The 16,754-nt window shown below is 35.8% G+C and overlaps 1 protein-coding gene across 11 annotated transcripts in view; it reads left to right on the forward strand.

The window, feature by feature from the left end:
- DMD (dystrophin) overlaps positions 1-16,754 on the forward strand; it is an 896,220-nt gene that overhangs the window by 694,723 nt on the left and 184,743 nt on the right. For 9 of the 11 annotated variants that reach the window (XM_017733467.1, XM_017733459.1, XM_017733457.1 and 6 more), the window contains 4 exons: positions 1,865-2,037; positions 5,483-5,639; positions 13,444-13,564; positions 14,233-14,501. In XM_017733467.1, coding sequence (XP_017588956.1) covers positions 1,865-2,037; positions 5,483-5,639; positions 13,444-13,564; positions 14,233-14,501 — 720 coding nt within the window. Of the gene's footprint in view, positions 1-1,442; positions 1,512-1,864; positions 2,038-5,482; positions 5,640-13,443; positions 13,565-14,232; positions 14,502-16,754 lie in introns of those variants that run through there. The other 2 variants (XM_017733468.1, XM_017733464.1) reach the window with 2 other exon arrangements.

A 16,754-nucleotide genomic window follows, 5' to 3' on the forward strand; every position in this document is an offset into this window, starting at 1 on the left:
GTGAACTTTATCCTTCCTTATACATTGTTTCAGCTGTTTACATCAGTATTGTTAAACTTAACCTAGTTGAAATAATACCTCCAAATGCATACATGGAAGGAAAGAAATTTGGTTATAGAGTATTCTTCATTCAAGCAAACAAAAATAAAGTATCACAGCTGGAAACTGGAGCTAGCAACATTCAGACTTGAAATAAAATACCACTTTTCAAGTAAGGACATTCATTCCTGGAATATTGTACATTTTTATGTACCTTAATAATGCAATTTTTAAAAATATAAATTTCCTGAACAACAATAAGTAAACACAATGTTTATAATAAAGTTGCATTCTGCAGAGTTAACTCTGATGTACATCAAACTCATTCCTAAGTACTTTACTGCTTGAATGACGATAGATAAGTAAAATAGTTGGAGAAGGATTCTTACACTGTATCAAAGACATTGCTAGCCCAGCTTAAAATTTCCCCAAATATTATGCTAGTCGTTGCTGTGAAAGCAATAGGTATCCAGTTAAGGACATTTGGAAGAGCAGTAGGTGAGCAAGGACGATCTATTCATGATTCAGTGCAGCTAACATTGCAGTTAAAATATCAAATAAAACCAATTCAATTAAGAACACACCAAGTAGACAGATTGTGTGCTCCCCTCCTTCAAAGTCATTCTCCTGATGAAAATTGCCAAAAATTTCCATTGGGGACTATCTGTGATGCTCAGTTAGTACTGGGTCTTGTTCTCAAAGGCCATAAATCATTTCCTCTTCCCCACTTCAACCCTAGCACTCCCATTTCAGGCAGCAAGAAACCACCACCAGAAATCTTAGTGCCCCAGCATCCCAGGAGAAAATGTAGAGCTTTATTCACTATTCATTATTTCTTTGTGTCTTTGTGTGCTTCTTTGTTTGAAAGTAAAAGTACGTTTGTGCGAATGTGGCTGCATATAAAGTACACGTGTGCTCATTCATGTACGTGTTGAAATTATCATTATTATTATTTTTCTTCTATTTAATGACCTTAATTCAACCACTATTCTCTGCAACTGAATCTGACCTTGTGGAGCTGCAGCATGCAAACGTCTTGGGGAAGGGCAGCCAGCAAAAACCAGGCAGCTCTCTAAAGAATGTTCTTTTGGCAGAAACAGCCGTGCTAAAAATGAGGGGGAAAAAATGAATTCAAAATTTAGAGCTGGCCTGCAGTTACGAGGCGATAAGAAAAGTTGGCTGTTCAACATGAGCTGCCAGTTGCATATTCTAGGTCCTTGCTATTCTCAGGCCCTCCTACAGCCATGGCCCCAACCAGTGTTTTGATATAGCACAAAGTGGTTGTTTATTGCTATTGACTGCTGAGGCCTGTGCTCCAAAATGTGTCTGTCAACAGAATGTAAGTGAACTTGGCATTTTCAAGCCCGGCTGCTGCAGACGCTGGATTTCTTGGAATTGTCATGCAGCAGGACCGGTGTTGCAGTCCCCAGCTCAAACTGAAAATGTTGCACAGGAAGACGTATCATGTGAAGGTCAGATTTACCTGAGATCCTAAGGATTTTGTGTTTCCTTGTTTTTCCCTCATCAGCACAGTAAATATATCTTGTCCTTGCTTTGTTGCCTGTCAAAGGCTACACCTTTAGCTTTCTAAATTTTGTTCAGTATGCTTCATACGGAAAAAAGGTCGAATTCAATGCTAATGGCCTTCATGTGAAAGGGAAATGTGGCTGTGTATACAGGACATGATATTGCTGTAAAAAAGAGTAATCGAAACCTGTGCTCTCTGTTGCACTGAGAATTTTTCCACTCTTTTGAAAAATCATGGTTTCTGTGATTTTTTTTTTTTTTAAGAAATCAGATATATTGTTTTCTATTCCTTCCATAGGAGCTACAGGCAGAAATTGATGCTCACACTGACATCTTTCACAACCTGGATGAAAATGGACAGAAAATCCTGAGGTCCCTGGAAGGCTCTGAGGATGCAACCCTGCTGCAGAGACGTCTGGATAACATGAACCTCAGATGGAGTGAACTTAGGAAGAAATCTCTAAACATTAGGTAGGACCTGAACCTAAGCAAAAGCCTACCACTGGTGTATTAGATGCAATGCTGCAATTTGCAAGTAAAAAGGTTTAATTTTGTTCTGTTAGCACATTTTTTGTCTATTTTGAAATTATTTGTGCTACTTTGAATGCTGTATTAACTTTGTAAGAATGATTAGGTTTTTTGGTGTGAAAATGATAGTAGAGGATTAGGATTTGAGGCATATGATGAAGTTTTTTAATTACAGAAAGAAAGATTACCATGTTTAAACAGTAACTGTATCCCCTCTAAATGTGTGCTTTTTCTAGTACTGGGTATACTTATCAGTGAGTCATGAAAGAAAGTGATTAAATAACCAATATTTATGATAAGCTTTATTTTAAAGGCTGCTATTTCCAGTGCAAAACTAAAAATATCTTTACAAATGAGAAGACAAAATATTTAAGGTTTAACTGTTGTCAGGAGAGTGGACAGAATTGCTAAACAAAACCTAGGGGTAAAAGAAATCCATGGGTAGTATCATGAGAGGAAACACTTTTGCTTGCAAGGAAAAATTTAATAAATGGTAACATCACAAATTATCAAGTGGTCATTCAGGCTTCAATGGACTGAAGATTTCATTTCAAAAGAAATTGTCTGGGAAGCTTTTCTTCAGAAACAGGACTTTTAAGATAGGCAACCCAGCTCAGTTGCACTCAGTCTTGGTCATTTTTTCATTTTCTCACTTGCCGTGTGTTGGTGGTAGTTCAGAGGGCAGCAAAAGACAGAAGTGTTTTCCAAAGTAATGTATGAAATATTAGCTTTTTTCAGCTCAGGTCCTGAGGGAGGTCAGGCTGTGTAATGACAAAAAACATCTTCATATCATCAATCATTAAAAATAAATGAAGGCTGTGATATTGAAGAGATATTAGTAACTAAGGAAAAAGACACATAGTCCTCCTTTTTTCTTTTCTTCTGAGTAGCAAAAGAAGAGGGATAAAACCCTTCAAGGTATCTGATATTTTTTTTTCTTTGCATTCATTTTACCCATGAACTTGCTCAAATACAGTGTTTTTTGAGTTAAAAATAAATAGTCAGTTGTCCAAATATCAGTAATTAAACATATGCGACTTTCTGTCTTCCTTTTTTTGCAGTTTAATGTATTTCTGTCATTAATTGAGTCTGAAGCAGTAAACCCCAGTTATATCACAGTGACTTCCTACATTACACACTCAAAGCAACAAACGTCCTCTCTAAAATCTTTGCTTCCAATAAAAGGCTTAAGGTCTTCAACAACTTATTGATTAGAATAAGAAACAATTCTTAAATTCTCAGACCTTCAGTTTAAGTGTTGCTGGCCACCAGACTAAATGAAGAGGCTCTTCCCAGTCGGCCGGTTTGGAGCTCTTTCTACCCATAGCACAGGATGGAATGGATTTCATCATAACTAGCAATGCTTACACAAAAGAGGGATTAGAGAAAACATATGAAATGTTCTCCAGGCATCAGTCCCAGAAGTCTCTTTATTTAGTGTTAGTTTTAGTCTTCTGAAACAGAAGACCCATGTCGTGGATCAGTTTGAGTGGGCATTCTTTTCTAAATGTGTTACATAAAATATATGATATTATATTAGATATTAGATAATATATTAGATATTAAGAGAAGCCAAGTTAATTTCCATTATTTCCTTTCTTTCATTCTGATATGTCAGCACAGTTTATCCTAATAAACACTTTCATATAAATAGAAGGGCTTGAGTTGGAAGGGACCTTAAAGATCTTCCAATGCCAACCCCCCTGCCATGGGCAGGGACACATTCAACTAAATCAGATTGCTCAAAGCTACATCCAGCCTGGTCTTGAACACTTCCAGGGATGGAGCATCCACAGCTTCTCTGGACAATATGTTCCAGTGCCTCATCACCCTCACAGTAAATAATTTCTTCATAATGTGTGGTCTAAATTGTCTAGGATCCATGGGCTTCTCTAGCCTTCACTGCCTGCAGGACTGGCCTCCCCCTACTGTGAAGCAGTTTTACCCCAGCTCCCAGATGCCCTGTGAGAGCAGAGATCAGAAGGCCTGGCCTATGTGTGTCCCTCAAATGTAGCATTCAAGTTTGAAAAAAGAGAAAATTTTCCATCAGCTCTCATACTTTGAGAGCAGCTGAGCTTTCTGTCAGCTTGTGGCTGATCTGTCCCTTTCCTTTCTCTTTCCTTGCCACTTTAATTACCTGATGTAAGAGACTGGAAAGAAGACAGTATTCATAGAGCATTTCAGAGAAATGCAACTGTCCCTGTCTTCATCAATTCCTCATTTCCATATCCAAACTAAATATTAAGGTCTGATGGCTCCATGTTTTTCACATTTCTTTATAGACCATTCTATATAAGGTATAGAATTCTTATTGTCAGAAGAGAATGATTTTATGTGCAATCACTGTAGAATAAGATAAGTGTTATATGAACAAAACTAGGACTTAAACAGAAATGTATGAAATAAAAGAAAAAATTTCTTTATTTCCCAATACATTTTTTCACTTTACTCTTATGTAATAATCCTTTGGTTTGAGTTACTAAGAAGATTTCTTATGATATCTGGAGGTGAATTAGGATTTTTTTCAAAACAGAAATTAAAAAATAGCATATTCATAAGTCTAGAGAGACAAAATTTTAGTGTGCTTTATCTATGGTACAGAGGAAATTGAAGATTTTATTAGTCCAGCTACAGAAAACAGTTGCTGAAATTTAGAAGCTCAATACTTGATCCCAAAAAAACTACATTTATGCATATACAGAGGAAATATTTAGAAAATGTCCTTATGATGGAGAACTTTTTTGCATAAAGTGCTATTTTGTCTTTTAATTTTCCCAGTGTTTCAAATAATTTCATTCACACCTTTGTTTAAAGGGCACAGGCATTTGGCTAGATAGTGTATGAGGATTCTGTTGGCTTTAACAATTTCCTCATGACTTTTTTTTTTTTTAAAGAATGGCATTGCTTCTCTTATTTTAAAAAATTAAGAGAATGACTCTTGTGTGAGTTGAATGGTTTGTGTCATGGTTTGGAGCAATGCTTGCTCTTCACTGAGTTGGAAAACTACTATCTATATTTTAGTTAAATAATGTCCTACTAATCCTAAGTAATGACTACATTTTTCATGCTAGTCCTGCATAACATTTGTGCATTTCTAGTGAGACCGACAACTCAGCACAGGCATTACACACTGCTGAAGAGGAAAACTAAAAAAACTATAAAAACCCCAACCAATCAAAAACAAAAATCAGGATATGTGAGAAAAAGGCAGGAGTGTGGAACCAAATTTAGATCTGTGTTGCCAGAATCTAATTCAAAGCTACTGAAGCTATTAAAAAATCACTATGTTAATGAAACACTAGGATCTTTCTCAGTAAATAAGCTTGTACATTTTGGTTTTTACTTTTACTGTGACTGAATCTGTCTTATATTTAACACATGCTTTCAGATCCCATTTGGAAGCCAGTACTGACCAGTGGAAGCGATTACATCTCTCTCTTCAGGAACTTTTGGCATGGCTGCAGTTGAAGGAGGATGAATTAAAACAGCAAGCACCCATTGGTGGAGATCTTCCCACTGTGCAGAAACAGAATGATATTCATCGGGTATGGAGGTCTTTTAAATTATATTTTGGTCATTCCTTTTTTCTTGGCAGGTTAGTGCTGCATGACACAGTCCTTGTTGGAAGGAATTCCAGCTATGGCTTTCAAACTCAGCAGAGAAAATCAGCCTTTTGGAGAAGGAACTGTTAATAACCATGACCTTCAGAGACCTATCACAGACAGGCAGATTTCATAGAACAATTACTAACCTAGTAATTTTTGAGGATTAAATAAGTAGTTCTGACTTTTTTCTACAGCAGGCATTCCAACTTCATGTATACTTTTTGAAACCCTGGTGTGAATTTTGGGGACATTCGTGAAAAGAGTAGCTGATATCAGCTCTATTACACAACTTTGCACCATGAAATTATTGTGATAACTGTCTGTGGTTCATACTGGTTTCATCAGGGAATTCTAATACAAAGTTCATAGCAGACCATCATATGGGGGACCATTCTAGACTAAGATTTGTATTAAAAGGGGACCTACATTGAACATCTGTACAAGAAATGGGGGTTTTTTTAAGCCCATCAAATGAACAACCCTGAGAATGACACTTCTGAATAATTCTTCATACAAAGATTCACACCGATTTCTTTCTTTGGTGAGGGTATGCTCAAAGTATGTATCCTGTGTTCAATCAATTCACACCAGTCTGATGCTAACCCAATGTCTGCTTTCACCTAAACACTCTTTAGTTTCATATGCCATTGAGATCTATTCAGGTCTGAATGCGAAATCACAGTTCTAGTACCTCTATAGTACAATATACATTCAAGCTCTCCTCTCCTTCATCCACATGTGTCATTAGTTAAAATAATGGCATTATGGGAGGGTTTTACTTCCTGTTTGGTGTCTGATTATGCTTCAGTGTGCTATCTAAAAAGTTATTTCAAGCAAATGTAATTTTTATTGAAGAATTTAAATTATCAGTCTGACAGCTTGATTCCATGAGAATATTTCAAATCCAGTGATCATCCTCTCAAAGCATTGTGCTGCATATATGTAAAAATTGTGAAACTTGCCACAGAAGGTATTGTTTCTGAAGTTCCTAAATCTCTGATTTTATTGCTTAATGAAGAAATGTGAAATGGTGCCATAAAACAAAATAGGATCAGTGTTTCTTCCGTTCATCAAGTAGCTGTATATATTACCCTTCCTCATGGGAAGGACACATTTGAGAACAGATAGTGACATCAGATTTGGAAAGTGAACATGACATAACTTGCTGCTTGAAGTTGTTTGGAGCCCTGAGTTTGTGAAAAATCAGGAAACCCTGTATTCAGCCAGGCACACAATTTTTCCATAGGCACACAGGCATTCAGATACTGCAACAAACTGATGGGAAGTAGTGTCAATGCAGTTTGTCAAGGACCTATCTTCACCAAATGATTGAGAAAGCAAAAGAGAAAGATGAACAAAAAATATCTCTTCTCTCAGTGCAAAATTTTTCTAAGATAATATAATGCTTTTCTGCAAGGGGCATCTTTGTCACATTTCCTAGGTCTTCCCTCTGGAGAGGTGATGTGTAGGATGTGTCTTTCTCACAAAATTTTACGTGGGACTTGAAGCACTATTACAGAGACAGTAAGGTGAAAACATCCATGACTTTATGGGGCAGCACCATTCCTTTTTTCACCTTTCACCTAAGAAAGTTAAGATGTGTTATATATAACCATGAAAGTTAAGAGAGGCCTGAGGTCTGTTCTAGACATAAAGTAGCAACTTCCATAAAGTAGTTTTAAAGCGCATCCAGAATATCAGGTTGAAAGAAGCAATATAGATGTTGCTTTAACTCAGCATGACATTAACTCAAACTCTCTCCAAAGACAACTCTTGAGCCGAAACAAGAGTTAGAGAGGGATTTTTATAGAATAGTTACAACAAAACTTTTTCCATCTAAATAATATTTGAGTCTTTGAAAACATTATTCTTCTCCTAGACAGAAGAAATATTTTTTTTTATCTAAGTAAATTACTTCTCATAATATTTTAGTATTGTATATCGCTCTATAAGTGGTTTAAGAGTTTCCCAGAATTCATCATAAAGGTGGCAAGTCTTCAGTGATGAACTAAGTGATCTCTCTGTCACTAACCAATCAAATGAAGTATTTAGAACTTTTAGGGATGAGAATTATTGCATGAAAGTAAGATACCATGAGTAGGGGCAAAATGACTTCATAAAATAGGTGTCACTTCTCTTTTTTAACTTCTGTGCCACTTGCAGATACGTAACACAGAGCTTTGGTCATCCTGTTTAGTACCAAAGCTAGAATGTTTTAGTTCTTTTTAGAAATATGTCTTTTTCCTTTTCCCCTTCTGTAGCACTTCAGAAGTGAGGTCTTTTTAGCTGTAGGTATGCTGATTCCCTGTGGAAAAAAGAACAAAACAGAATACTTGAAATTTGCCCTGTCTGATCTTCAAATATCTCTGACAGAGGAGGGAGAAACAGTCAACATGGAAGTCAACTTCAGGTTGCTATTGACAAAATCTATGTTTGCAACGTGGAGGTTTTCTACTTGGTGGTTGGTTGGTTGGTTGGTTGGTTGGTTGGTTGGAGTTTTTTTTTCCCCTGGACATTATGGATTTTGTTACTCTGAAAGCTTCTTTTACAGAAGCAGGTATACAAAGGCTGTATCTCAATGAACAGCTTAGCTCATTTCTGAACATAAGAAAAATGTTTTCAAATGTTTTCACAAGTGTACAATTATCCAGCTTGAAACTGGAGCCCAAAACTGGAAAGCTGTTTTCAAGAGGTTTGGGCCTTTGCTTAAGAGCAGAGCTTATCTCTCAGAGTGTTGGATGCGACACGAAACAGTAGTTGTGTGTTGATCTTGAGAAAAAGAATCTGCTGACTGTTCATTTTGTTCTCCTGAATGTCACTTCTGGAAATTAGTCTTCAGTAAACAAGAAAACCATCTACCAGATCTGACCAATCTTTTAAATGACTAAAACTTCCAGTTTTGGTCTTTCTTCATAAGTACAGTATTTTTCCTTCTGTGAAGGATTGTCTTTGTCAGGTAATGCCAGAACTGAACCCAGGTAACTTCTTCATTGGAGAAGTGAATAAACCTCATCAGGGGAGCACTATTTATATGCAGTTTAACTGATTCAACTGAGAAATAGCAAGATGAATGCCAACATGGTTTTATGCCTGAATCCTTTTTTTAAAGAAGTGTTGCAAGCTGATTTTATTTTTTTCCCTCAAAGATAAAATTTAAAGAAGAGTAAACATATTTAACCTCTCTATCATTTAGAAGACCATCTGGAATACCACAGAGATTCATAAAAGAGATGAAAAGAAGTCAGTTCTTACCACTTGAGTGCTCCTAGTTGCCAAGATTTGCTTTAAAAATTTTAAGAGTAGGATTCAGATGAAAATTTTAAATGCTTGAATTTATGCCAGAGGAGAGCTTGAACTCAACGGAGAACAGGGGTATCCATGCAGTTAAAATCTTTGTTGTGGTATAAATGTGAGGTGCTTTTTAGACAAGGCAATTTGGAATGTATCCCAAACACAACCACATAACTGCTATTTGTTTGAACTTATATATATAGTAGGTCATTTTGTCAATTTTTGGCATCTGAAGAAATTGTCTCTATTCCAAAGTCTTAGAATGTGTGGGGAGGAGTGGTGGTGGTGTTAGTCAATGATAAAAAATACTCCAGTTCTTCAAAACATTGTTTAATTATCTTAGTTTTTTCCTTGTTTTACTAAGTATCACAATATTACTTTAGTGAAATTGAATTACCAACTGTGTGCATGTTACTGTTAATCTAATCTAAGTAACTTAGGCATCATGCAGATAGCCTGCTATGTCTTTCATTCTTTTAAGAGTTGCCTCATTTGCTGTGTAGTGATTTTATTAACAGCATAGATAGCATTTATGAACATAGGAGGTACCTATTAATGCTTCCGTGGAAACCCTTTCACATGAAATCTGTAGCATCACTGCCTAAGGAGGAGTACAGTTCCTGCTTCAAGACACTAACCAGTTATAGGGGCACAGCTGATATTGATGCCATGAAGATTTTTGCCTTTTCTTTTATACCCCTGTTATACCTTTTTACAACTTCTGTATTCCTGGTGCTTTTTGCCTACATTCTTGGACTTGTTTGTCAAGCTAAGAGACTAAACATTTTAGAAGCTTCGTAGCTAGGGATCAGTGTGCCCCAGACCCCAAGGTCCTCTCCAGAACACATTCTGTAATCCAAGATAGAACCATCCAGGGGAAGGTTCCTTGGGGAGGGGGGCTCACTTGAGCCTCTCATTGGGGAATCTTTGATAGATGTGCTAATTAGTAAAACCTATAATGTTATACCCAGTGTTGGGAAGAGAGACACAGAGACACAGGGAAAGACTCGGGGGGGTGCATCTCGATGCATATGACCTGGACGTGTACACCTAAGGATCCTTAAAAATAAATACCAAGGTAAAATCCCTTTTCCCCTTCTAACCGTGTATGCCTCTTGATTTTAAGACCAGGAAAAGGCATCAATATCTACTTTTAACAATTGGGACAAACACCATTTTTTGAAAAGCATTCAGTTTGGCAAACACGTTGAATTAATCTACTTGTACTCTTTCGATTTAAAACACACTGAAAGCAAAAATTCCTAGTTTTTAAACAGAGATGAATGTTACTTTTACTAATGCTACTCTTTTCTCATTATATTTTCATTTTTCAATTTAAACAATTGTTGTTTCTTCATTTAAAGAGATTTAAGGACACTCATGAGGTGGTGGTGGAGGTCTGAGATAAGCTGATCAATATATGCATTATTAAAATGGTGGACAGAATGCCATTACTGCTGTACTGTTGATGACAAATAGACATGCTTAAATAAAGTAGTTTACTTACTTTTTTGTCAGGTCATACATTATGTGTATTCAATTTCCTCTACAGTCACCACAAAGTGTGGAAGAAGTTAAGGAATTCAATGAAATTAGCCTGCAATCATTAGCTGTACATTAGAAATTCATTTAGGCTAATTCTGCTTTCAGTGATGGTCTAGTTATGATAAAGATGTATTTGTCAGGGCTCTAGACAGATAAATTCCTTTTTTTTTCCCTCCAAAAGAAGAGAAAATGTCTTTTATTGCTACTTATGATTTTTACTGGTAGTGTGTACATATCTCACAACAAAACTTTAATTTAGAAAAGCTGCTTTATCTTCATACAGTAAGAACTTCGTTTTGGAATGGGTTAGTATGAAATGAACATTCATTATTTTTAATGCTGTTCTGTGCTACTGCTTCAGCCTCATGTTTTTTCATCCTCTCCTTTTCAAATTTCTTTAATTGAAACATATTTTAACTCAGTAGAAATCTGCTGATCAAAATTAGGGAAGGAGATGAGAACTGTAAATAGATCTCAACACCATACTGTGTACAATTCTATAACTCAGGATTTACAGACTATAATTGCCTCCACCAGCTCCAACATTCAGAGAGGAAAAGTTGGGGGGAAAAAAGTTTAACACATTGGCTCAGTTTTCCTTTATTAATAAAGAAAGACACTTTTTCTATTTGTGACAAAATACAAGATATGCAAAATCAGAAGATTCTATTAGCATTTCTCTATTGTTTTGAGGAAGATACAATGATTCCTGCTCACAGGCTTAATGGGATGCAGTGCACATATGTTCTCCTTCTGTTGCACAAGAGGTACAGGAGGAATGTGGCTTTAAACCTCTTCTGGAAAGATAATGCCACTCAGTGTATTTGATTGCTTTAGTTTTCTGCAAAAACAGTACAAGCTGAAAAGAGCATATGAAAAGAAAGAGCGTATTTTTTGTGCTTCTCCTGGTGTGCACATGTACATAGCCAGGGTGACCTGTCTACAGCAGCAGCACTCCTTACAGCAGGACTGCTCATTCCCAAATGCATAGTTCAGAGGTGTTTCTGGCTTTTAACTATTCTCTACATCAGTGTATTTCTGTGTTCCCTTGGAATATCTGTAACTCCTTCCTGCTGTTGGTGTGTGTTTGCAGAACAGACCCTTGTGCAACTGCTTCCTTTTTGACTGGTTTGGGGCAAAGACATTTCTGAAAAATCTTTGGAGACATTTCTAAAGCATATTATATCTTTAAGCTGTTATACCATTTAATTTTTAAAAACACTGGTTAAAGTGAGTTTGACTGTTGATGTTACTTTTAACACTATCAGCAGAGAGCACAGCACACAGTCCATGGAAATTACCATGCTGGATTTTAAGTTATGCTTCCTGCTGGCTTACTTGACCTGCAGACCTGCCAGACCATTCTAGTGGGACATGATGTGAGATGCACACAAAGGCTAATTAAAGGAATAGATTTTCCTCATCTGGAGGCATGAAAAAGGCTTATTATATTTCCTCTTTCTATCGCACTTCATGCAAGAATCAAGTACAAATTATAAGAATTATAAACCTAAAAATGCCTGAGTTGGACATTTTTCATTCAGCCCTGTAGTAGCTCCACTCAGTTTTTTATGCAAAACAATGTCCAGTGGTAGTGTACTTGTTAATATACACTTCTTTATTTGTAAAAGTTGATATTATCTTTTAAAGGTGAACATGATTGTTTAAAACATTTATCTCAGGTATTAATCAAATGACAGATTCCCTTATGATATCAGATAGACTCTGTGAAAATGTTCCAGTCCCATTATTGTGTTTGACACAAAATGAAGATTTTTTCCTTTGTTATTTCCTTCAACAAAGCAGACTTTGCTAAAGGGTTTTCCCAAGCACAGCTACAAACTTTATGGTCAGTTCTTGACCATTTAATAAAAAGTGTATTTAAATATCTGTAGTAGAATAATGTAGTTATTTCCTTAAGTTTACTTTCCTGAAATGTGTTAAGAAATTTTTACCTGTGAGTGCTCATATTATAAACTATACATGTCCCCATTATTAGTTCTGGTAGGTATTTCCTGGACAGAGAGTCACATATCAAATACAATTCAAAGTATAATGAACTTTTTAATATTGAATTTATAATCCTTCATTAGTTCACATAGAAGTACAAATTTTGTTTAATAATTAATTTAACTGAATTGGTGAATTTATTTTGTTAGAAGCTTATATAATGCCAGTGTTGTAAAGAGAATTTTCTAATCCCTGCAGCAAAATATCTGTTTTCTACACATGGCATATGGGTCTCCTTTTTGCAGTATTGTGGTTTGTGTTACACTGTACTATTAAATTACCTGCATATTTTACCTCTGTGCTGCTTGAAACAGTATGTATTCAACAATGTTTCATAAATACAGAAGAAAACATTGAAATAAAAGAGTGGTAAGAATCAGTTAGATAAGTTCACTGCAACATGCAGAAGACCCAATGCAACAAGCGACCCACAAGCTGGGTTTTACCTGCATTTTGTGTGGTGTCCATTTGGAATCAGATTGATAGAATCTTATATTCTCATTAACAAAAATAGATCATTAATAAACAAATACTGAGATATGCATACTTTCAGTAACCTACCAAGTATCTAACACTAATCTTGAGGAACTTACTGATGGTCATTTAAAAGCAGGGTGTAGAGAGGTAGTAAAAGGAGCTGTTGCTGAAGAAAGCAAAATGCTGCATGCTCTTTTGAATACAATGTGAATACAATGAATACATTGAATGCATTTGCTCTTTTGAATACAATGTGATTTCAGGTTAAGCAAAAGCTGATTCTTTTAAGTTTTTGTGTGTGTGTGTTTTGTTCCTTCTTGTCACACACATGTGGAAGCTGTTGCTGGAAATTCTGTTCTGACATTGGTATTCTGACTTGGTATTTCTTTATAGATCCACTTACAATAATTTTGTTTCTTAGACTTTCAAGAGGGAGCTGAAAACAAAAGAACCTGTTATCAGGAGTGCCCTTGAGACTGTGCGAATCTTCCTGGCCGAGCAACCTGTGGAGGCAGTGGAGAAGGTCTGCCCAGAGCCCAGAGGTAATTGAAGCAAGAACAGGGTAATAACACGTTGCTGGAAAGATCAGTGATGATCAGCAATGATTAAATAAATCCTGCCAGCCGGTCTGAAAGCATTCCTTTTTACACTTCAAGCTGAATGCCAGTATTCAGCAACTAAGCTAAAAATATAGATGAAAGAAAGCCTTAGCAATACTTCTGAACGCTGTGGTACTAAATAGACATGCATATTTATAAGCAGATTTTGAAACTGCCTTTAAACCTTCAGGACCTGTCTATAATTATAGCCTCATTTGAGGTCTCAAAGCTGCAATTTAAGCTAAAATTCACCTTGTAGCCTCAGTACTACAGGAGATCCCAAATCCACCTAATTGCAGCAAAAGCTTCCCAGTGATTAATATTTATCTATGTGCTGAAATATTGTGCTGAAACAGCTGATAAACTTCTAGCTACACCTTGCGTGTTTCAAAATGCCTTTATGTACTTAAATGCATATTTTGCTGACTTTTATGGTGGCAGGATTTAAGTTTTGTAAGAGATTTTCAAATGAGAATACATTAATAAAACAAATTTCACGCTTGCCTTTGGTTATGAAGAGTTTCTTACCAAGACTTGAACTTATCCAGATGGCAACTGTTTTAGTTCTAAGACAGAATATGTCTTAAAAGCCTCTTCACTTTCACATTTAGATCTGTCACCTGAGGAAAGAGCCCATAATGTCACTAAACTTCTGCAAAGGCAGGCAGATGAGGTCAGAACTGAGTGGGATAAGCTGAATCTTCAGTCTGCTGATCGGCAAAAGAAGATCGACGATGCTCTTGAAAGACTGCAGGGCCTTCAAGAGGCAATGGATGAACTGGACCTGAAGCTACGGCAGGCTGAGGCATTCAAGGGGTCCTGGCAGCCAGTGGGGGATCTGCTAATTGACTCTCTGCAGGACCACTTGGAAAAAGTCAAGGTATGTGTCATATATCAGTATTTCTGAGTATAAAATTGTTCATTGTATGAATCCCCATATCAGTAATTATCTTTTAGAGTGAGAAATTTATATCTTTGTATCATAGTCACTTATATTAAAAGTACATATATAGAGTTTTATAATTTCAGAAATTGAAATGCAATGGGATCCTCATTGAGAATGTATATTGCTGACATGGGTAAAAAGCACTACAGAAATGTGTAAAAATCCTCAGCATGCTCACTGTTAACTCAGGAGAGGCAAAATTGTCACTTAAAGAAAACAAGATAAATTAGATAGGAGAATATATTATAAAAGTCTATACAATTAATTTTTCTTTATTATATTTTTTTAAGTATGATGAATACACAATTGTCTCTGTAATTGTAGAGTAGAACTTAATTTAAAATATATGGTTTTTCATGATGATGGTATTCTCTATGTTTTTTTTAATAAATTGGCTTCATAACTAAAGATAGTCTAAAAAGCAGCAACCCTGGAAAATTGTCATTATTTTCTGTAATTTAATGTTTATCTGCTTTTAAGTGTTGTTTCATAAAATCATTGCTTATTGAGAAACTTGGGCAGACTTGTCCTCTTTCAGCATGACTACCATGGACAGACTTGATAAATAATACAGGATTCCTTCAGCTAGAGCACAATAGAGGCAGTTGCCATTTTGATAAGAACAAAGTGCGTTTGTTCCAGTCACATAAATGGGAATCATCAGTCATTTTGAAAGAGACCTGAGCTAACTGTTATTTTCTCTGGTTGAACATTAGGATCTAAGGAAGAGGAAATAGAATGACTAATAGCAAGAAAAAAAGCCCTCTAGAAATCAAATGTAGTTTATTAAAATGAAAGTCTTCGAGTTGTAATCACACAGAAAGTTTAATGAGTGTCCTGTGCAGGGACTGTACAAGAACAAATGAAACAGTTAGTAGCTGATGAACAGCTAGCTGCAAAACTTATCTTCATTTGAATTCATAAAAGAACAGAAAAAACCTATTTATAAATTCTCAGAAAGTGCTATTGCAACCATTGTTTGTTTTGGGGGTTTTTTAATTTTGAAGAAGGTATCCTGAACAGAAACACTGAATCTCTGATATTACTGGAAAACAAAGCAAATCGCTTAATTCTAAAGCTATGAGCAGGAGTGTTTACTTCATAATTATGGTTCTGAGTCCTGTGATGGTTTAAAAAGTAAATAAATACATTCTAGATAGCATAATTAATGAGTTAATAATTTATTCACTTGAGTTAAAGTATTTTTCCTTTGCAAATATTTCAGCTAAAAGCTGAATTTGTTGAAGTTATGTAGCCTTCAGTTAAAAGTTGTTAGTAAACAATAAGGTTTTTTCTTTATAAATTATATGATCAGCTAAACATTATCCAATTGATACATTATATGTGTCTAATCTGGTTTTTATGATGAGTATCACGACTGATATTACAGAATGACGAAAAGTACCTAATTTCTCTCTATACATCTGAGAAATCCAAGCACCTTCTGAGCAGATCTTCAAAACATTGATCATATGTGATTGCATTTCTTGCAAATCCTTCTCTTAATTTGCATCACAATAGCTTTCCCAAACCTAACCTGATGAGTAACTTCCAGTGAATGTGTTTAGTCTAGTTCCATTTGTCACTATTCTCTTTAGTTACAGTTGCTGGAGCTGCTAAGGTCATGGTATAACTTTGAACTCACACTGAATAGTGGATCCTTGGTCAGTATTAATGTACTATTGTTATTGTTGTTATTATTATTATTATTATTACTACTACTACAGATGCTTCATCTGTATTAATGTACAAATTGATGTTCAGCTTTGATTCTGAGGACAAGAGATAGTTTCACCCATCTGCTCCAAAGGATGCAACCTAGACTAGAGGTGATCTATAACCAAAGTATTCTTCAGACTTCTCTACTGTCATCTGTTACTCTCCCTTTTTTCTTCTCTCATATGGGTGATCTTATCCCTAGACTGAAATGTAACTTACTTTCTTAATAACACACATTCTTTCTGTCTCCCTTCCAAGCATATCTTTCTGTCCAGTAAAATGCAAACCATCATTTAACTGTCTTAAATTCAGTTCAAGCCCAGATGAATTTATTATTTGTCCCCTAATATCCATTGCCTGATCAGTTTGATTGTAGCTCAGGTCATATTTTAGATATGGCCTATGACTTCTATTCCTTTCTGCAGCAAATTCAATGATGCTTTCTCCTTGCAATCACTAACAAAATGT

Source organism: Corvus brachyrhynchos, unplaced genomic scaffold (assembly GCF_000691975.1).
Source record: "Corvus brachyrhynchos isolate BGI_N302 unplaced genomic scaffold, ASM69197v1 scaffold34, whole genome shotgun sequence".
In the NCBI taxonomy this organism is placed as follows: Eukaryota; Metazoa; Chordata; class Aves; order Passeriformes; family Corvidae; genus Corvus; species Corvus brachyrhynchos.